Source organism: Canis aureus, chromosome 29 (genome assembly GCF_053574225.1).
Source record: "Canis aureus isolate CA01 chromosome 29, VMU_Caureus_v.1.0, whole genome shotgun sequence".
In the NCBI taxonomy this organism is placed as follows: Eukaryota; Metazoa; Chordata; class Mammalia; order Carnivora; family Canidae; genus Canis; species Canis aureus.
Genome location: NC_135639.1, coordinates 4,825,242 through 4,847,050, shown reverse-complemented (window position 1 = coordinate 4,847,050; position 21,809 = coordinate 4,825,242). Strand labels below are relative to the sequence as shown.

Genomic DNA, 21,809 nt, shown 5'->3' with positions numbered 1-21,809 from the left:
TTTCCTAAGAGTCTCCACAAGGGTTGCGAAAGTTTCCCGCCTTAATGATTCTCCTTCCATTTGAACCTGGCTGGTTTTTCAGGTCACTTTAAAAATCAATTGTACTTCCCCTCGGCTGCTTTCAAGTAACAGCCACAGGGCCCGTGACTGCTAATAACTTCATTTCATACGGTCGTGGGTTTTCCTGTCGAGAGAGATGTGAAGGGTGGGTGACTGGCCGGCCGTGTGCTGCTTTGTGGGCTTTCACGTCGTGCAGGCGTCCAGGTAACAACCGCAGGACGCTGGCTGCGAAGACCTGGCCACGCTCTGAACACACTGGGTGTAGACGGGCCTTGTCCAGCCACTGTGTAGACGCCACCAACGCACAGAGGCACAAGGAGGGGTCGTTAGGGGCCCGGGGATGGCATGGCTGTTTTTACAGTGGATTGACGGCTCCTTTAAGCTTCAGATGTCTTTATGGCACTTGGTATTCTCTTTCTAGAACGTGCCTTTAGGAAGGGAGCTGACCCTTCACCTTCTCTACCCCTCCCAGCTCACTTCTCTTCTCCGTCTCTCCATCGACAGGCGTTTCTGCCCCCCACCCGCTCCCGGACAGCAGGTGAAGCAGCCACATGGGCACTCGGGCGCAGTGGGGCCCTTTGATTCTAAATCGACCCATTTTTCCAGGTCTGGAGCTGAACGGCATGACCGGCATGACGGGGATGGACACGGCCGAAGTCCCGCCCCCCCTGCCTCTCAAAGGGAGCATGGCAGATTATGGGAACTTGATGGAAAACCAGGATTTGATCAGCTCGCCCACCCCTCCGCCCCCTCCTCCTCACCAGAGGGTAAGTCAGCCAGAGACCCGAAACACCGGCTTTTAAAGTCTCTCCTTCCACAGAGTGGAAACCCCTCCTTGCTGATGTTGGCGGGCTTGCTTTGGGCCAGCCCACATCTGGTTTTGACAAAAGAGGTCAAAGCGATAAGAACTCTGTCCACAGGATCTTGGTTCAGCGTCATCTGTCCCGCTGATGGGGCCTGGGCTCCTACCAGATGCCAGCCTGGCCTCTGAGAAGTTCTGAGCCCGACCGCAGTAAAGTCTTTAAAAGCCGTTTAAACCAGTGCGTCTGGTTACCAGTTGACAGTTCTGGAAACGTTCCTTTGAGGTCTCCTGGTTCCTTTCATCTCCTGGTTCTCAAGGTTGCTGTCACGGGTTCTCTGTTCTAGGGTGACCACAGGCGGAGACCAGTGTGCACACTTTACCCCCCACCTTAAAAACCGATATAAATCCTACAAGCCCTTTCTTTCTTTCTACGGGTGCTTTTGTATGGAGTGTCCTGTGAGTTTATTATCTTCTCTTATGAGAGGGGCAGACAAGAGAGGGGATTTTATGTGAAAACACAGAACAGCAGCGAGGCTTCATCTCGGATGCTGAAGGGATGACTGACCTTCTGAGGCCATAGTTTCAGATCAGCCCTCCGTCCCCAGAGATGCCACATTGGGGGACCGGCCATGGAGACGGGGCCGCGTTACCCAATGATGGCTTTTCAGGAGGCCGGAATGGTTTGTTGGAACCACCGAAACGGGGGCCTGACCTATCCCACACACTTTTCACTCTAAGGTAGAAGGAAAGAGGCCCAGGGAGTCGAGTGAGAAATTGATTGGTTGGGTGTTGTTTCCCGAACAGCTTAGTTAACCGATCACACCTCTGTTTTCATACCTTTATTTAGCTGGGGAAGTAAGAATGTCCCCCGAGTCTCCCCGAACCAGTGAACAGAAAATTCCGAACTTGGAAATAGGACCACATCCATTTGGTGACAGATCAGTGCAGGGGCAACACTTTACCATCTCCGCGCTGTTGCTACATCGCTCGAGGTGACTGTTGCCACATTGATGCCACGTGCTGTTGGGTCAGGAAGGAACCCGACGAACCTCGGCTCCATTTATAAACGGGTCGTGAATTCTATTAGATTTAATTACCCCAGTCTCTGTGCTGTTTGTTTCTTGTTATCAAACATCATTCCTGCAGCAGGAGAGTGAGTTCCAGTGACACACCCGTGGCGTGGTGTGTCACAACCCGTCGGAGGCATCGGCGCTCCCTCTCCGCAGGCCCTACGGGGCTGTAGTAGGATACCGATCGCTCGTCTGCCTTGGGGGGTGATCGATACCTCCTGCCACTGTCACTGATCAGCCTCGGGCTTGCAGTCACCCCTGTCCCTGGTTGTCACCACGTCAAGCTGTCATTTCTTTCAAAATGGCCCGTATGAGCTGTGATCTGACCTGTCATTGGACTTAGTGGCAACAAACCTGCCACCTTCCCACCTGGCACAGAGGGTGTCAGCCGCGCTGTGCTTGCACCCGTCTATGTTTGCCCGTCTCACTCCGACCCATCGTCCTGGCTTCCACACGTCCAGAAGCACCCGTTATATCACATCTCGAAATAGGTGTTTGCTTTGGTCTTTTTTTAAATGTTCTTACCAACCTTGAGAAAACATAGAGACTATTATTTTACTTCATTTCTTATAATGTCTCAATGTCAGTACCTCGGTCCTATTTTTCCCGATTGATTCTCTCCCGCGTGTTAGACACTACGTCGACTTTAGCATCTCCTTGTCTGCAAAATCGGGAGGAAAGTTGGTCAACAGGGGAGAGACTGCTGTGTCACCGTCCTGTCCTTGAAACTTCTTTCCTCGCATTGTGCTTCCCGTGAGCCTCCACGCAGAGGCTGCTACAGAGTCCACCGTGCTTAGGTGATAGTGTTCTGCGATTTCCCTCTGGTTCATTCTACCTCTGGCACATCTGCTCATTTATTCATCCGTCCATCCATTCATTCAGCGCTTCGTTTCCTCCCCACGTGCACTCATTCATTCACTTACTCATTGTGTGGCCCACACTTTTTTATAGAGCATCTCATGTGGGGCTGGTGTCTGTGGTGGTCGGGAGGGTGCCACTGACTGCCCTCCATCATCCATGCCCTGGAAGGTTCATTAAGCAGGGGTCTTTCTATCACCTTGGCAACTGCCAAATCATTTGTAGGGATTCAAGGGTGAATGATGGCCCAGGAACCAAGGACAGCCTGCTGCCTTCTCCTTTTCTTTTCCAGAGAGAGAGAGCGTGCACACATGTGAGGGGAGGGCATGGGGGAGGAAGAGCAAATCCAAGCAGTCTCCCTGCTGAGTGCAGAGCCTGATGCAGGGATTGATCCCCTGGCCCTGAGATGGTGATCTGAGCCAAAATCCAGAGCCAGACGCCTAACCGACTGAGCCACCCAGGTGTCCTGACCTGCTACTTTTTGTTGTAAATAGTTTCATTGAGACACAGCCACACCCATTCTGTATATGATGTGTTTCCCTCACAAAGAGTTCAAACATCCCCCTCAGTTTGCAGTTTTGGAAGAGACCAGACAAAAAACTGTCCTTAAACGGCTTAGCGGATACCTGGATAGTGGCCACATGTACCCGGCTGACCTTCTCTCCCGTGACTTTTCCAGTTCCAAGAGCAAAGGAGGGCTTCTCCCCAGAGAGCCTCTCCAAGGGCCTGTTTGTCCCTGAACAGTTTAGGGGACATCTTCAGGGGGCACCAGCAAAGGGCCATGGACCCTCATCAAAGACAGCGCCAGGCCGCCTGGGTGGCCCCCGGTCTGCTCTGCTCCTGGACCATTGCATTTAACCACTTAACCTGTCCAGTTCTGAAATCAGTCCATTTCCAGGGGCACCTGGATCAATAGTCCCGGGAAGTAAAACTGCCAGGCAGAGAGCAGTGGTTTCCCATCTCAGGGGCTGTGCCAATGTGCGATGCGCTTTGTGAAACGCAGTTGCTCAGAGATGCCAGAGAGGCCTGTGGCCGCCAGCTGCCCAGCCCCATGGGCAGCAGCCCTGCCAGCCCAGGTCACACAGGGAGGGCCGGCCCCACCCCGAGGGTGCAGAGTAACTTACCCTTGTGGCCACTATGCCAGGTGCTCAGGCCCTCAGGCCCTCACCTCGAGATTACCAGTAACGTGGCCCCTGTCCTGTGTCTGTGTCTTCTAGCATGTTCCGCCTCCACTGCCCAGCAAGACCCCACCTCCGCCTCCTCCGAAGACGACGCGCAAGCAGACGTCAGTGGACTCCGGAATCGTGCAGTGAAGGCCGCAGGACCGCTGGGAGGTTGCAGCTGCACCCCCCCTGCCCCACTCCCCACTCTTCTCCCGTGCGTCCTCATTACCTCATTGGGCCCGTGATGTCTCATCTGTCGTGCAATCGCTTGTCCTGAGAAGGAGCTCACTTCCAGCCTCTCGCATCGGGGAGCAAGGTGGATAGGGGTCTGGAACGGTGGTCAGCACGATCGAAAGTGGGGGCTTCTGACTGTGTCTGTCCTGAGAGCCTAAGTCTTGCCCAGAAGTCCCCTGTTGGTGCCAAATGACAGGTGAGCAAAGACAGCGCTTGCCCTGGGTTTCGGGCAGCAGGAGAGGTTAGGCCATCGCCGTGAGCCCGTGAGGCCGTGTGGCGAGTGCTCAGCTCCTCCAGAGGCTGGCTCCCAGCTCCCCCTGGAAGGGAGGGTCCTCAGCCCTCCTCCTGCGGGTGTGACTTGCCGTCAAGTGTGGCTTCAACCCGAGTCCGGCAGTTAAGGTCCACCCTTTCAGGGAAGTTCCTGTTTCCTTTCCTATAATTTAAAATAGGATTCTTTCTCAGCTACTGAACAGTTACTAATTTATGCAGTAGAAACACCGTTAAAAATCCTGGATCCACTGGGAGAGCAAATACACGTTCTTTCTTTTTAAAAAGAGAAGGCCTGCAGCACATCGGTGGCTTTAATTGGGTGACTTCTTTCTGTCCTCATTCTGTACAGAAGTTTGTATATATGATGGTCCTTAGAAGTTAAGTGTTCATGTTTTTGGTCCTTCCCGTGTAACAGGCGTCCACAAATGATTCTTGGTATGTGTTCTTAATTTTTTAACTGCTGGAAGTATGAACACACACAAACAAAAAAATAAAATTTTGTTGATTCCCCCCACACACACACCCAGCTCCAAAGTCCTGACAATGTTGGTGGACGATGATTAAAAAAACAAGAACAACTAACTTTGTATAACCTAATATTTTTATTCTGTAATCTATATTTTTTTATCCACTATAATCACGATACTCTTCTAGTAGGCTTGAAAGTTATCCATTGACAACAAAAAAATAAAAAGCCATTTAAAAAAGATTCCCAGCGTCCAAATACTACGTTTTTATCCCTTGATGTAAAAAAAAAAAAAAAAAAAAAAAAGTATATATAAATGCCATTGCTGTTGCTCTTTTTCTTAAAAAGCTTCGTGACCCGCGCGAATGTGTGTGTGCATCTTTCTTAATCACCTCTGTTGTGTCATGTGGGGCCCAGATAGACAGCACCAGTCTCCCTCTGTGTGTCCGCACGTCCTTACGCACAGAGCAGAGCTCAGCACCTGCTGAGACTTTCTCCCCTCAGCCCAGCCTGGCTCTCTGGCTGCATTTCTGCCCCTTGAGGCCTTCCAGCTGCTGACTTGGGAGAGGGTTCTGTTCAGTGCCATGTTTCACTTGGTGTTGCAGAGCTCTCTCTGGATCTTAGGTGGCGAGAAACAAAGAAAGCAATGGGGTCCCCTTGTCCACGTAAAGCACATGCTCGCCTATGCTCCTTCCTGACACCTCCCTGTTGAAACCACAAGGACATGCCCCACGGCCCCATTAACCAGACCTCAGGGAAATCTGCTACAGAACCTGAGGCTCAGAGGATCCTTCCCTCTCACTCGATCACTGCTCACCACCACCACCACCACCCCCAGTTTATTCATCCTTGCTGTAAATATCCAGCCCATCCCCAGGAAATGTCAGACTCATGTGAATATAGAATTTTTTCCTTTGTCAATTCTTACCCTTCGACTGAGATAGATACTCATCCTCCACTGAGTATATTGGAAACTGCATACCATCCGAGATCCTAAAATAAGCCCATTGGCACACCTACCTGGGATGGGAGCACATGGGAGAGGCCGGTCTGGTAGCCAGAGTGGCACCCTGCATAAGCTGTCGCCCAAAATTGTAAAATGAGTTCCTTGGTCCTACAAATAAATTGTTATTTTTCTTCTAGAATGGCATCTGGGTTCCAGTTCTCTCCTCACATAGCCTCCTCCTGAAAGTTTTCCTGGATAATTCCCAGACTCTATACTTTGGTGGATCCTCCCCGCCCTCCCCGCTGGATGCTCCCCAACTGCTGGGAACTTCACACTGGTGTCCAGAGTTAGAAAATATGCAGACACAAAATGTCTTCATCTTTTAAATCAAGGGCTGGGCTGCAAAACTAGACTCAAGGAAGAGCTGACTTCTGTGTCATCCAGTGTCTTCTAGAGACACTGCCCTGGAATGAGGTCAAGGGGAACCACTTGCCTATCTAGATGCAATGATACATTTTTTTCCTCAGGGAAAAAAAAATTCTGAACCTTTCATCATTAACTTCCAAAGAACCTTTTTAGGCATTTTTTCCTAATCATTTCCCCATCAAGAAATTTTAACATACAGATATACTATGTATGTGTTTATGTGCGTTGTGTATATCTATGCTTTTTACATGAAGAAAGTAAGATTTTTTTTTGTCCCCTAAGCACTGGTTTTCACCCCCTTAGGGGTGATACTGCCTCGTTGAGAATGCATGCTCTAAAACAGGAATGATGAGGATCTTCTGTTCTATTTTTGCTTTGGGTGCCAGGAAGCTCAAAGCCAAATTTAGCTCTCACACATTCAGTTACATTTCGGTTTTATTCTCCTGCATTCGAGAATGCTCTCCAGTCTATTGCAAGTCGATCTTTATTTAACCCTATTTAACTTTTATTTTTAACTACCCAGTTTAATATGTCTTCTCAAATCTCCATTAAAAGAAGATAGCGCATAAACTGTGTTTTATAAATGTCTTTTTTCTTTTCTAAAAAGTACCCTTGGTGCTTGAAGGGTGCTTGCTAATATTTAAAGAAATTAGGTTTTAAATCAATGTTAAGGTTATTCTTTCTTGGAGAGATTTGATCATTTTACGTCCTTACAGATTTCTTCAGCTCTGATTCTTTTATGGTGTCGGGCATCACAGCCCACGTTCGCCTAAGTCTTGGTTGGCATTATGGAATTTTGCTCTTGTGTTTTCGTTCTATCTCTTGATTACGTTTTAGCATTTAATGAATTTTTAGGGTCTTTTTCAAGACTTTCGTGGGTTTTTTTTTCTTCAATCTGCCCTTTCCGAATTATTTAAACATCTACTGTGTAGTTGGTGATGCCTCTGAAAAACCTAACAGGAAACCTTATGAGCCAATAACCGGTTGCACCCAAATAAGCCAAACTGGTGCTCCTCGTTCATCTCCCACCAACACAGAGAAGCCAGTGCTCCATGCAGGTTCTGTGACAGGCTAAACAGCAGCTCAGGCGTGAGACGGGAGCAGGGACTGTGTGGGGTGTGCTGCATGACAAAACTCTTTTTGATAATATTGGTGGGTTAGTTTCAGCCGCGAGCAAAACACTTGTGATCATTAATCTGACATGTCAGCTTGGCCAGGCCGTAGCATCCAGTTAATCAAATGCTAATCCAGCTATTGCGTTGAAGATACTTGGTAGATATGGGTCCCATTTACCATCAGTCGACCTAAAGTAAAGGAAATCACCCTCAATGATGTGGGTGGGCTTTGTCCAATCAGGTGAAGCCCCTAAGAGCAAGCACTCAGGTTTCCTGGAGAAGAAATTCTGCCTCAAGACTATAGTGTGGAAACCCTGCCTGAGTTTCCAGCCTGTGCTACAAATGGTGGACCTGCCAGCCCCCAGGATGACATGTGCCAATTCAGTAAATAAATCTCTCCATCTCTACGTATACATGCCTCCTATTGGTCCAGTTTCTGTGAAGAACCAGTTTCTGTGATGTAAGAGGATCATGACATTTTCAAAGCAAAAACATTCTCACGAAAGACAAGGGATGAAGCACAGCAAACTGCCTCCAGAAAAGCGATATTTTGACAGACAGAGGTGACTTTAGAGTAGAGGCACCTGGATGGATACCCAGAGCCTAGAGAGCCCGGGCAACCACTTAGCCTGCTCATCAGTCTGGCGATAATAATACCAACCACCCATGTTGTCCTTTGTGTCCTGGGGCTGGAGTGTCCAAATGGCTTCCTCCACGGGTCTGGCCCTGGGGCTGGCTGAGCACACTCCATCTCTCTAACTCTCTCTGTGTCTGTGTCTCCACCTCCCCTCCTCACCCCCACCCTGGCTGCCTTTCATCCTCCAGGGCTGTTTTATCAGTAGGAGGAGACTTTGCATGGCCAAGTTTCTCCTTTAAACTGCACAGAATGTCCCTTCTCTGAGAAGCTATTGTGAGATTATGGTGTGACCTTGCCCCTGGCCCAGCTAGAGTGCAGGGTGTGCACCTCCGAGCCCACCCGGTCAGGTTCTGCACATTCCCACTGAGTCCCAGCCTCTCGTGGGCTGCGGAGGCCAGTGCTGCCTGACGCTCTGCGGGTCAGCTTTGGAGCTGTCGGTGCTGGAAATGCCTCACACAGCAGCCCTGCTTCTTTGCACATTCTTCTCTTCACTACCTTTGCAACATCTGAAGTCTCCATGAGTGTCCTGTAATCCTCCAGCGATCTCACTGCCCTTCCTGCCCCGGGGAAGGAATCCCATTCCTCTTTCCAGCCTCAGAACAGCATTTCCACATCTCGCTGGATTCCTGAGTTTTGTTCACCGATGACTGCCCGTTTAGCTGATGCTACTAATGTTTATTTTCACTATTGGGAAGTGCTGGGTTTCATCAGCTGTTTGTCACTTCTCTTACTTCTCTTAACTGGGTGTGCCGTTTTATGTTCATTTGGATTGTGTCTCCAGTGACATGCTGGATACGTTGTCAGGCACAATGGTGGATAATGATGGAGCATAGGGAGTGTGGTGGAGCATGGAGAGCATGTTGGAGAATAGGGAGCATGGTGGAGCATGAAAGGCATAGGGAGCATGATGGAACATGGGGGAGCATGAAGACCATGTTAGAGCACAGGGAGTATGAAGAGCACGTTGGAGCACAGGGAGCGTGTTAGAGTACAGTGGAGCATGAAGAGCATGTTAGAGCATAGGGAGTACGGTGGAGCATGGAGAACATGTTGAAGCACAGGGAGCATGGAGATCATATTGGTGCATAGGGAGCGTGGAGAGCATGTTGGAGCACGGGGAGTATGTTGGAGCACGGGGAGCACAGGAGGCATGGTGGAGCATGGAGAGCTCAAGGGGAAAGCGATGGAACGTGCTGGAGAATGGCTGATGGACCCAGCGTGGTGTGAGCTGGGACCTGTCAGGGACCATAAGGGCTCAGGGCACGTGGATCCCATTCCCGGAGGGCCCTGGCTGGGAAGGCGCCGCTCGCCAGGCCTGCCCTCATCAGTGGTGTCCCGACGCCCTGGCGGAGCTCTCAGGAAAAGGGCCTCGGGAGTGGCCCAGCTCTCCCTCGGTGGCTTTGATGAGCCTTCCGGCGGAGTCGCGCTCTGTCCCCAGCGTCGCCCCTCGTCGCAGGCTGTGGGGTAGCAGGATTCCTCCTACGGATCGTGCCTACACCATGCAGCTCGAGACATAGAGCTCAGCTTCCCTTCCTTCCTCACCAGTTTGGGCCTAAGGCAGGCATCCGTGGGTGTCGGAGCCACGTGCTGCGGGAGGAGGACAAGACCTGCTCTCCCCTGGGTGAGGGCCACGCGAGACCGTTGTCCCCGCAAAGGGCCGCAGGGAGAGGGAAGGCGTGGCTACCGCGTCTCCCGAAACGCACCCCATCAGATGGAGAGGCCACACTCCCCCGTGGCGGTGGCTTTGGGTCTGTGCCACCAGCAGGGTCTGTGATGCTCTCCCGGGGCGGGGGGGGGGCGGGGGGGGGGGGGGTAGCGCCCCCAGGAGGGGTGGACGAGCGAGCCTGATCCCCTTCCTCTCTGTGAAGAGCCCACCCCGGCCCCCCATGCCACCCTGACCTTGAGGGACAGGGCTGGTGGCGTCCTTCCTCCCACCCAGATGACGACAGGTCCTATCCAGGGCACACAGTGCCCTGCTGGGGCACAAGCAGCTACGAAACCACCCGTGGAAGCGGCCGGGCCATCGAGAAGCCACCTGAAACATGCTGCGCTGCGGTGCCCCGAGTCCTCAGCCGCTAACGTACAAGAGCAGCAATTGGGGAAGTAAAAATAATCAGTTTTGGAAAGGAATATTTCTGAATTAGCATAAATTATACCATTTAAAAATACTTGTTAACAGTTAATTTAGCATTATGAACACTTGTGCTGGAGAGGAGGGCACTTAATATCGACTAACGAGCTACCTGCAAAAGGCAGGGTTATTTTTAAGCTCCTACATATTTGGGGGTTCTCCGCGGGGAGCACAGTCGACCTCCACGGGCTTTCGCTGCCTGGCGGGAGAAGTGAACTTTGGAAGGCGGGACAACATCGCCCTCATCCCTCAGTTCTTCAGAAGCGTTAGGGGAATGGCTGTTCTTCTCTGTACTAAGGAAAACATATTCTTTCAGCCTCGGGGTGAAGAGGCTGCTGCCTCCTGGTTCCCAGACCAGCTCCCAGCAGCTGGGGGGTCGGGATGTGCCCGCAGAGCTGGAACGGGACATGCAGAGCCCCCTCAGCTGCCAGCCAGCCTGGAACCTTCCAACCTGCAGCGCCTGCGAACACCGTCTCCAAGATGCATTGGCCCTGCTCCTGCTGAGCGTTGCCGTCAGAAGAACAAGAAATGGGGAGCCCACAACTGAACAGGCTCATGTTCTGCAGAAGTAGAAGATGAATTCTGGGATCTGTCTCGGTAAAGACCCTTAGAGCTCACATGACTCGGAATCTCCGTTTTGAGATTCTTCACTGGTCAGAACACTTGCTGCGAGCCTGGCAGGCAAAAGGCACCGAGCTAAGGGACAGGCAGGTCGCACGACTTAACCAACGTCACCCTGCTGGCTTTTCCAGCTGGTGACATTTAAAAAACTCACTTTGATGAGCACAGCTTTGTAGTACAACCTGAAATCTGGCATTGTGATGTCCCCGGCTCTGGTTTTCTTTTTTAATATTCCCCTGGCTATTCGGGGTCTTTTCTGATTCTGCACAAATCTTAAGATGATTTGTTCCAACTCTCTGAAGAAAGTGCATGGTATTTTGATAGGGATTGCATGAAATGTGTAAATTGCCCTGGGTAGCATTGACATTTTCGCAATATTAATTCTTCCAATCCATGAGCATGGGATATTTTTCCATCTCTTTGTGTCTTAATTTCTTTCAGAAGTGTTCTGTAGTTTTTAGGGTCGAGATCCTTTACCTCTTTGGTTAGGTTTATTCCTAGGTATCTTATGCTTTTGGGTGCAATTGTCAATGGGATTGACTCCTTAATTTCTCTTTCTTCAGTCTCATTGTTAGTGTATAGAAATGCCACTGATTTCTGGGCATTGATTTTGTATCCTGTCACACTGCCAAATTGTTGTATGAGTTCTAGCAATCTTGGGGTGGAGGCTTTTGGGTTTTCTATGTACAGTATCATGTCATTGGCAAAGAGGGAGAGCTTGACTTCTTCTTTGCCAATCTGAATGCCTTTTATTTCTTTTTGTTGTCTGATTGCTGAGGCTAGGACTTCTAGTACTATGTTGAATAGAGAGTGGACATCCCTATCGTGTTCCTGATATTAGGGGAAAGGCTCCCAGTGCTTCCCCATTGAGAATGATATTTGCTGTGGGCTTTTCGTAGATGGCTTTTAAGATGCTGAGGAATGTTCCCTCTATCCCTACACTCTGAAGAGTTTTGATCAGGAATGGATGCTGTATTTTGTCAAATGCTTTCTCTGCATCTATTGAGAGGATCATATGGTTCTTATCTTTTCTCTTATTGATATGATCCATCACATTGATTGCTTTATGAGTGTTGAACCAGCCTTGCATCCCGCAGATAAATCCTACTTGGTCATGGTGAATAATCTTCTTAATATATTGTTGGATCCTATTGGCTAGTACCTTGTTCAGAATTTTTGCATCTGTGTTCATCAGGGATATTGGTCTATAATTTTCCTTTTTGATGGGGTCTTTGTCTGGTTTTGGAATTAAGGTGATGCTGGCCTCATAAAACGAGTTTGGAAGTATTCTATATCTTTTGGAACAGCTTTAGTAGAATAGGTATTGTTTCTTCTTTAAACATTTGATAGAATTCCCCTGGGAAGCCATCTGGCCCTGGGCTTTTGTGTCTTGGGAAGTTTTGGATGACTGCTTCAATTTCCTTCCTGGTTATTGGCCTGTTCAAGTTTTCTATTTCTTCCTGTTCCAGTTTTGGTAGTTTGTGTTTTTCCAGAAATGCATCCATTTCTTCTAGATTGCCTAATTTATTTGGGTATAGCTGCTCATAATATGTTTTTAAAATCTTTTGTATTTCCTTGGTATTGGTGGTGATCTCTTCTTTTTCACTTTATTAATTAGAGAAGACAGTGTGGTACAGGCACAAAAACAGACACATAGATCAATGGAACAGAATAAAGAATCCAGAAATGGGCCCTCAACTCTATGGTCAACTAATATTCTACAAAGCAGGAAAGACCATCCATTGGAAAAAAGACAGTCTCTTCAATAAATGGTGCTAGAAAAATTGGACATCCACATGCAGAAGAATGAAACTAGACCACTCTCTTTCACCAGACACAAAGATAAACTTAAAATAGATGAAAGATCTAAATGTGAGACAAGAATTCATCAAAATCCTAGAGGAGAACACAGGCAACACCCTTTTTTAACTTGGCCACAGCAACTTCTGGGAAGATACATCCATGAAGGCAAGGGAAACAAAAGCAAAAATGAACTATTGGGACTTCATCAAGATAAGAAGCTTCTGCACAGCAAAAGATACAGTCTACAAACAGCCAAGAAACAAACAATCCAATCATGAACTGGGCGAAAGACATGAACAGAAATCTCACAGAGGAAGACATAGACATGGCCAACATGCACATGAGAAAATGCTCTGCATCACTTGCCATCAGGGAAATACAAATCAAAACCACAATGAGATCCCACCTCACACCAGTGAGAATGGGGAAAATTTAACAAGACGGGAAACCACACAGAGAGGATGTGGGGGAAACCTCCTGCACTGTTGGTGGGAATGCAAACTGGTGGAGCCACTCTGGAAAACAGTGTGGAGGTTCCTCAAAGAGTTGAAAATAGAGTTGCCACGACCCAGCAATTGCACTAATGGGTATTTATCCCAAATATAAAGATGTAGTGAAACACCAGGATACCTGCACCCCAATGTTCACAGCAGCAATGTCCACAATAGCCAAACTGTGGAAGGAGCCTCAGTGTCCATCAAAAGCTGATGGATAAAGAAGCTGTGGTCTATGTATACAATGGAATATTCCTCAGCCATTAGAAATGACAAATACCCACCATTTGCTTTGACATGGATGGAACTGGAGGGTATTATGCTGAGTGAAATAAGTCAATCGGAGAAGGACAGACAATATATGGTCTCATTCATCAGAGAATATAAAAAATAGTGAAAGGGAATAAAGGGGAAAGGAGAGAAAATGAGTGGGAAATATCAGAGAGGGAGACAGAACATGAGAGACTCCTAACTCTGGGAAACGAACAAGGGGTGGTGGAAGGGGAGGTGGGCAGGGGGTGGGGGTGACTGGGTGACGGGCACTGAGGGGGGCACTTGACGGGATGAGCACTGGGTGATATGCCATATGTTGGCAAATTGAACTCCAATAAAAAAAATGATTATAAAAACTCACTTTGGATGACAAACAGGTGGGGTCGTAGGCACGTCTTCTGTTGTTCTTAGGGCTCCAAGCCTTCCCAACCTGCAAGTCAGTACCGGAAATCCACAGCAGACTGTGCTGCTTTATTGGGCCACTTTATTAGAGTTATAATAAAATCGCCCACGGGGCCGTGGTTGTATTAGTATTAGGAGCCAAGGTTGCAGTTTACAAAGATGATTGTCCGCTCCAGGCCCCTCCCCAAATGTGTACATGTTAACTACCCGAAGTTCTTATCCTGCCTTGTAAGAATTTGGTTAGCAGTCGGTTCACATCACCTCCCGTGCGTCACCTCGGTGAAACAGAAGGCTTCCTCGCGAGTGTGGGTGTCGGTGTGGGTGTGGATGTTTCCCAGGCGAGGCGTGGCTTCCCTTTGCTGGCGGAAGGGCGCACATCCTGCACTGTGGCCCCACGTGAGCCAGTCTTTGGGAAAAGTGGAAACACTTGGAAACAGGATTTGGGTAGAAAAACAATTGAAACCAGTGGTCTTGCAGAAAGCCACTGAATGGAAGGGACGAGGAGGAGCAACAGGTTTGAAAGCCCCACGACACAGTTTGAAAATACCCTGTCCCCAGCCCTGTCGCTCTGTATCCTCCCCCCAGTAGCAGCTGTGCCCCAACACTCTCTCCCCATTCCCAGTTCCCGCCACAACCCCCGGGAAAGCCCACGCCTTGCTGTTCCAGTCACTTATCCATGCATTTCGGCCCGTCACTCTGCTTACTTTGGGACGGGGGCTGGGGGTCTCCCCCTTCTTCCAGGTCTCGGCGGTTTGCGCACAGGATCTGGCAGCCTCCCTGAAGCCCACGGAGGCCGTCTCACAACCGTCTCACTGCAGTTCCTGCTACATGATGCCGGCGCATATGGAGGCAGAGAAGAAGGGATGAGGCCTCTGGGGAGGGAGCTCGGCATCCTGCCTCCCCCACCTGCTTCCAGGACCACTGGCCCCCTCCTGCCAGACACCACCCTGCTCCCCCGGCATCCCAACCCTCCCCTCGGGCAGGGGACCCTCTGCAAATCCTCAGGCTCCTGCTAGAGGTGGCAAGTGGCCACCTACCCTATTTCCACTGCCTGCCTTTGCCTCTCATCCCCTGTTCTCAAGACCACCTGCTTCTTCCCTGGAGGTAGGGAAGATTCCATCCGTCTACACTGGCTTGGGTCCCCGGTAGCAGTTCATCAAATCAGGGAACCCTCCTGGCCTTTGTTCTGCCCCCTGTAAGACCAGGGGGCGTCAGCTGCTTTGCCCCTTGGGTGCTCAGTGATTTGCCTCGTCCTCATCTCCCAGGTTGTAGGTACATCCAGCCTGAGAGAGACTGTGGGGGATTTAGAATCCAGTTCCCATTGGTTTACTGCTGCCCTGGCGGGGGGGTGGGGAGGGTGATTACCACCCCACACTTCCAGGTTTGGGGAGCAGCTTTCAGAGAGGCCCCAGAGGCATCAAAGCCAAGGGCACAGGGCAGCCAGGTGGGTGCTGCTCGCTGTGCAGCTGCGCTGAGGTCACCGCTGGGCCCCGAGGCCCTGGCAGGGCAGCAAGGGGTGCCGAGAGCACCCAGCACGGGGTGGGGCTGAGGCTCGGTCGGGAGTGATGGAGCCCGCCGCCGCCCCTGAGGGTGAGGCCAGGCTTTGAGGAGGTGAGAGACTCAGCCCCCGGCGGCAGAAGGAGATCGAGAGGTCAGCAGGTGACAAAAACCTCAAGGGTCTGGGGCTGGTGGGGGCTGCGAGGGTAGGTTCCAGAAGGATGACGTGGGAGGAAGGATCCGGAAGCGGCCGCCAGGAGCACCCGCCCGAGGAGAGGGCAAGTGGGTTCCGTGGGAGGTTGCAGGGGAACCGGGTTCGGGTTAGGGAAGGAGGCAGGTGGAAGCAGCAGGTGTGCGTGCGCAGGTGCGCGGGACTTCCAGGCCAGGCCGCGCGTGGGCCGGTTTCCTCTGCAAAGTCCTGTTCTCCCAAACCCGCCTCCCAGGGACACTGGAAATCTGAGGGGGAAGCAGGGAGGACAGAAGGACAGCATGAGGGACATTGGAAGTCTGGGGGGGAAGTGGGGAGGACAGGACAGCACGAGGGAGAAGAGGAAGCGCTCGCCCCGGTGCACAACGGCAGCTCTGCAGGATTTGCACACGCAGGGCACGTTCCATCGGCTTCACAGATGCAGAGAAGGAGTGAAGCGGCAGGTGCCCGGTCCATGTCCACCGGTCCGTGTCCATCGGTCCATGTCCACCGTCAGGTCCATGTCCACCGTCCGTGTCCACTGTGCCCCGGGGCGCCCCGCCCGCAAGGCGGGTCCCCACCCTCTCTGCGCCCTGCTTCCTCCCCCAGAGACTCCTTTCTGGGGACTGCAAACACCATCTGGAGTCTGGGTGGGAGGAAAAGTAGAAAAATCTTAACCCAACCCTAATCACTGCTTCTAAGAGGTAACTCAGCAGTGAGCCAAGAAAAAGATAATGTTGGAGAATTAGCATCATAAATACAATCTAATAAGAGTGACTTATTTTTATCATTAATCTTTTATACTATCCCGAATATTGTCCTATTTACTATCTCATCAGACCTTACAAAACTGCGTCCTAAGGGATAGAGTACCGGGTTTCCCCCGAGGTCTGCAGAGGCTGCGAGGCAGCGGGGCCGGGGCCACCTGGCCAGGTGTGCGGGGAAGCTGGGGCTTCAGCGCCCTGTCCCGTGCTCCCCACACGCCCACCCGGTAGGCAGCTCCGCCTTCCCTCGGGGCTTCCGTGGCCCTAAGGATGCGGCTCCAGCCCCAGGCGGCCTCCTTCAAATTCCAGCTCAACCACCTACAGAATTTGTGCAGGTACTTGACCTTGAGCAAGTTAAGCAGCCCAAGCCTCTTCCTCCTCCTCCTCCTCCTCCTCCTCCTCCTCCTCCTCCTCCTCCTCCTCCTCCTCCTCCATCATCAATATATGAGTAATATGAATAGTAACATGAATGTAAATACTGGAGTTTGGGGTTGGTGCCCCAGGAGACCACTGCCCCACCCATGAGCATTGGCAACCGTCGTCGGGCCCGAGGTGAACACAACATGCAGTGGGCACTGCACTGACCCACTCAGACTGAAGAGAGGGATTTCTTTTTTTTTTTAATTTTTTTTAAATTTATTTATGATAGTCACACACACAGAGAGAGAGAGAGGCAGAGACACAGGCAGAGGGAGAAGCAGGCTCCGTGCACTGGGAGCCCGACGTGGGACTCGATCCTGGGTCTCCAGGATCGCGCCCTGGGCCAAAGGCAGGCACCAAACCGCTGCGCCACCCAGGGATCCCAAGAGAGGGATTTCTTTTTCGTGCTTGCGGAAGAGGTTGTGAGAAAGAAGGTTAGGACTGTGCATGGTCCCGGCGCATGGCTGTCTTGTGGCCGTGAGGACAACCAACCTTGGCAGGGTGCCGGAGGCCCTGGGGTAACCTAGGAGGTGCACGCAGCTGCCCACCCCGTGACCCCAGCAGCTTCAAACCACACACGGGTCATTCTCACTCATGCTGCGTGACCCCCCACCCCACCCAGAGCAGGAGGGGGCCCCGCTCATCGCAGCCACTCCGCAGCCCAGGCAGCTGGAGGCTCCATTTCAACACCAGCTCCCACAAGTGTCAGAGCAGAAGAAAAGAGCATGGGAAGAGTGTGCTCTGGCTCTTTTTCTTTTTAAGATTTTTAAAATTTGTTTGAGACAGAGAGAGAACACAAGCCGGGGCGGGGAGGAGGGTAGAGGGAGAGGCAGAGAGCTGCAGACTCCCCAAGGAGCAGGGAGCCTGACACCGGACTCGATCCCAGGACCCCAGGATCACGACCTGAGCCAATGCTTTTGCTTGTTCCTTGAGCCCAGTGGTGTTTCTGTAGGTTAGAGACGTCCTCCCTTCCCATTGAGCCTCCTCCCTTCCGCTCCCCGTCCCTTCTCGCAAGGGCTCCTCAACTTTGTTTTCTTCCCAAAGAGCATTTATTTTTAGTTATTTTCTCTTTTGTTTTTCTACTCTGTTTCCTTTATTTCTATTCTTATTTTCCTTCCTTCCCTCCCTCCCTCCCTCCTATCCTCCTTCCCTTCTCTCCCTCACTCCCTCCTTCTCTCCCTTCTCTCCCTCCCTCCCTCCCTCCCTCCCCTCTTTCCTCCTTTCTCCTCTTTCTCATGGCCATGACTGAGGACACTAGGGGACGTAGGCGGCAGGGCGTCCCGGCCGTGCTGGTGCGGGGCACAGCGACCATCTACCTTCAGAGATCAGCACCCCAGGGCAGGGTGGGCGCCGCCACTAACCCGGCTTACAGTGGAGGCAGCTGTGTCTGGGCAGGTTACATGCGGAGACCCTAGAGCTCATTGGGGAAAATCTGGGACTCGAAGCAGCAGCGAATTCCTTTTTTTTTTAATAATAAATTTATTTTTTATTGGTGTTCAATTTGCCAACATACAGAATAACACCCAGTGCTCATCCCGTCAAGTGCCCCCCTCAGTACCCGTCACCCATTCACCCCCACACCCCGCCCTCCTCCCCTCCCACCACCCCTAGTTGGTTTCCCAGAGTTAGGAGTCTTCATGTTCTGTCTCCCTTTCTGATATTTCCTACCCATTTCTTCTCCCTTCCCTTATATTCCCTTTCACTATTATTTATATTCCCCAAATGAATGAGACCATATGATGTTTGTCTCCTGGGAAACACTGCGGCAGCTCATATCCTGTGACCCGGGGCATTCAGGAGTGTGTGTGATTGTGTGTGTGTGTGTGTGTGTATGTGTACACACGCGCACAGGTGCAGGATGCTCTAGAAATCACTGATAACAAAGAGTTATTGAAATAGAAAGGCCTGGGCAGCCCAGGTGGGTCAGCAGTTTGGTGCCGCCTTCAGCCCTGGGTGTGATCCTGGAGACCCTGGATCGAGTTCTGCATCATCGGGCTCCCTGCATGGAGCCTGTTTCTCCCTCTGCCTGTCTCTGCCTCTCTCTGTGTGTCTCTCATGAATAAATAAATAAAATCTTAAATAAAATAAAAATAAAATAAAATAGAAAGGCCATTTGTTGAGTGCCTATGTTCCTTGGTGCACCACTTTCTCTGCATCATTAGACAAGATTATATCCACTTGACAGGAGAGGAAGCTGAGTGTAGACCTGGCCCTGCCATCCAGCTCTAACTGGCTTCGGGTTGGACTCTCTGCTCTTCCCACTCCCACACCCCCCACCCCGGGTTGTTTCCAGGAGGTGATACAGACCCTCAAAAGCCAAGTGGGACCCAGGGGGGATTTCAGCCTCCCTCCCTGCTCCTCCCGGGGCTTGGCCCCAAGATGCAGACTCGCAGAAGGAGACCTTTTATCACCAGCAGCTGGTAAGTGTGCATGTGTGTGAGCTGACCGGCTGACACACACTCGTGTCCGAGGCTGGGCAGGTGGGGCCTGGCTCCGTCATCTCCTACATGTGCACAAATCACTTCCCAAAATTAAACTCCCTGTCTCAGGCTCTGCTTCTGGGGGGAACTTGAACTAAAATAGAGGCTGTGGCCCAATGAACAGGAGGGGACGTAGGCGGCAGGGCGCCCGGCCGTGCTGGTGTGGGGCAGCTGAAAGCAGCAGGTGGCCGCACGGCCTGGCACACCTGCAGCACACACAGGGCCCTGAGAGGCACGGCTGTCGTGTTCTGGATGGAAGGTGGGAGTCCTGGCTCAGGGCTTGGGTTTGTCCACGTCCCTCCACCCCCTGCATGTCTCCACACCGTGGCTCATGCTCCACACCTGCCCTTACCCACCACACCTTTCTGTGTCCATCACTCCGTGCCCATGACTTGCTTCCAAATGCAATACAGACTGAGCCTGGCCCCTGGTCCCACCTTTCCCTGGCCGCATGGCTCGTCCCTGCTCCACTCTTGTTTAAACTTAGCTTGGCTTTCGGTGACTTTTTCTTGGACTCCCCTTAGCTCCTCAATCCTAGCTCTTGATACGGCAAGCACACAGCTAGCTAGTAATTGCTGAATGGGTTAAACCACTGCGCTAAGTTTCTAGAATAAAAAAGAAATCAGTAGAAACCTGAGTCAGGAGTAATAACAAGGAAGAAACCTTCTAAAATACATAATCTTTACTATATAGCTCTCTCCTGAGCATATCGACTTTGGAAATGTCCAGCAAGCCTATCTTGCTGGACTTCTTATAATAAACTGTTAAGCTCCTTAGTAATGAATTCCAGAACCTAAAGTATGTCTGTATTGAGCCCTGCCCTGCTGTAATAGTTCAGGTGAGTCTTACCAGGCAAGGGGTATACGCTGGACAGAGAGTCCGCTCTTCTGTTTTGGGTCTTGCACAAATTCATGGTCAACTTCGCGTGTCCAGGGAAATACTCTGGATTTCTCACCTTACAAACTGAGTTAAGGTCCAGCTCTGGTTCCTTCTCTGCCCGTCCTAGAACCTGCTTGCTGGGTGTGGGGAGGGGGTTCTTGCTTCAAGTCCTGATCAAATGACATCTGGGTCCCCAGAGCAGCCTGGAGAGAGCCATGGGTGGAGGGCATCCCCGGCTGTGGCCGTGATAGCCGCCCTGCTCAGCACCAGCCAGGATCCATCACATCACCATTGTTTGAGCTTGTGTGCGCTGACTCCTGTTTCCTTTGAAGGTCTTCTGGAGAGCTCTGGGCAGATCCATCTCACTCTGGTCAGATAGCAGGCCTTCGGGAGACCTGGCTCCTGAGTCAGGAAGCTCCTCAGGGATGGTATAGAATCCTGCAGGGCTTCCCAGGTGGGCTTGGCACAGAGAAAGACCTCGCCCCGCAGCCTGGATATCCCGGCCCCAATGCACCAGCTGAGACACACAGCAGCAAAGGAGATTTCCCAGCATCTCATGGTCTCTGATCTCAAACCTGGCCCCTTCCCTCAGAGTCCCTGAGACCCGCCTGATCCGAAGTGCCCTCTCTGCCCAATAGGAAAGCAGTGCTCTTAGGAAGTCTGCACGCTGCATCCTCAGGCGGTATTAATAGACCTAATCTCCAGGGGAGCCTCCCAGAGTACCAAGGCCTCGGTAGTATCTGTCAATAAGAAAAGGGTTTGGTTGCTCTAGGGTGTGTATCACTATTATTAGAGGACAGAGGGCACGGAGTTGCTTGGTTTTTGCCACCAGAGGAGGGGTCTACCTATCAGGGTGGGCCAGGGGCTGGTTTGTCTTTATAGCTACCCAACACCTGGCTCCCTGCCCATAATGGGTGGTTGGTCAAGATGATGGAAGGGTGGGTGAATGGATCGATGGTTCGAATAGCATCCTTCAAAGTGGAAGATGTTGGAGAGGAGCACTCCTTCCCTGGAAATAGAAATAATGAGCAGAGAAGAAATGCAGGCTTGAGCCAAAGGACTGCACAGGAGACCACTTGGGAGGAAATTTCTGTTCTCATCTCCGTTCTGGGAATTCATACAATCTGGACTCAAAACTGTCCTCCTCGGTCCCACAGGCCAACCACCCAGGGAATGCCTTGTTGCAGGGCTCCGTTCTCTGGGCGGTGGCACTACTGGCTGCAGAGGGGGGCTCCTTTCTGTGCCCCTCCTGCCGTGACACACGTGAGGAGGGTAGAGCACCAAAGTGTGGAGCTTCATTTGAGGGTAGTGCGCACTTATTGAACAACTGGGTTTCTCTTTTTCCTTTTTAAATTAAAATATAATGAACAAACAGTGTTGTGTTAGTTTTAGGGGTACAGCACAGTGATCGACAATTTCTACACATTCCTCCTTGCTCATTAAGAGAAGTCCACTGGTTTTATTTTATTTTTTATTTTTTAAAAGCTTTTGTTTATTTATTTATTCATGAGAAAAACAGAGAGAGAGAAAGAGAGAGAGAGAGAGGCAGAGACATAGGCAGAGGGAGAAGCAGGCTCCATGCAGGGAGCCCGATGTGGGACTCGATCCCGGGTCTCCAGGATCACGCCCTGGGCTGAAGGCGGCGCTAAACCACTGAGCCACCCGGGCTGCCCAAGTCCACTGGTTTTAAAGAGAAGCAGCTTTTGGGCACAGATGTGTTCCTAGAAATCCACCTGTAAAGCAAGGTCTGGATAAATCAAAGCAAGTCTGGTCGTAGAAGGAACGGTACGTGGAGCGGCGTGGGGACATCT

General features: G+C 51.1%; 1 protein-coding gene across 2 annotated transcripts in view; it reads left to right on the top strand.

Annotated features, from left to right (window-relative positions):
* Nucleotides 1-5,166, top strand: part of DOCK1 (dedicator of cytokinesis 1) — a 493,559-nt gene extending 488,393 nt beyond the window's left edge. For both annotated transcript variants that reach the window (XM_077877225.1, XM_077877224.1), the window contains exons 51-52: nucleotides 667-827; nucleotides 4,008-5,166. In XM_077877225.1, the coding sequence (XP_077733351.1) occupies nucleotides 667-827; nucleotides 4,008-4,103 (257 nt within the window). In that variant the 3' untranslated portion in view covers nucleotides 4,104-5,166. The remainder of the gene's footprint in view (nucleotides 1-666; nucleotides 828-4,007) is intronic.
* The last annotated feature ends 16,643 nt before the right edge of the window (nucleotides 5,167-21,809 follow it).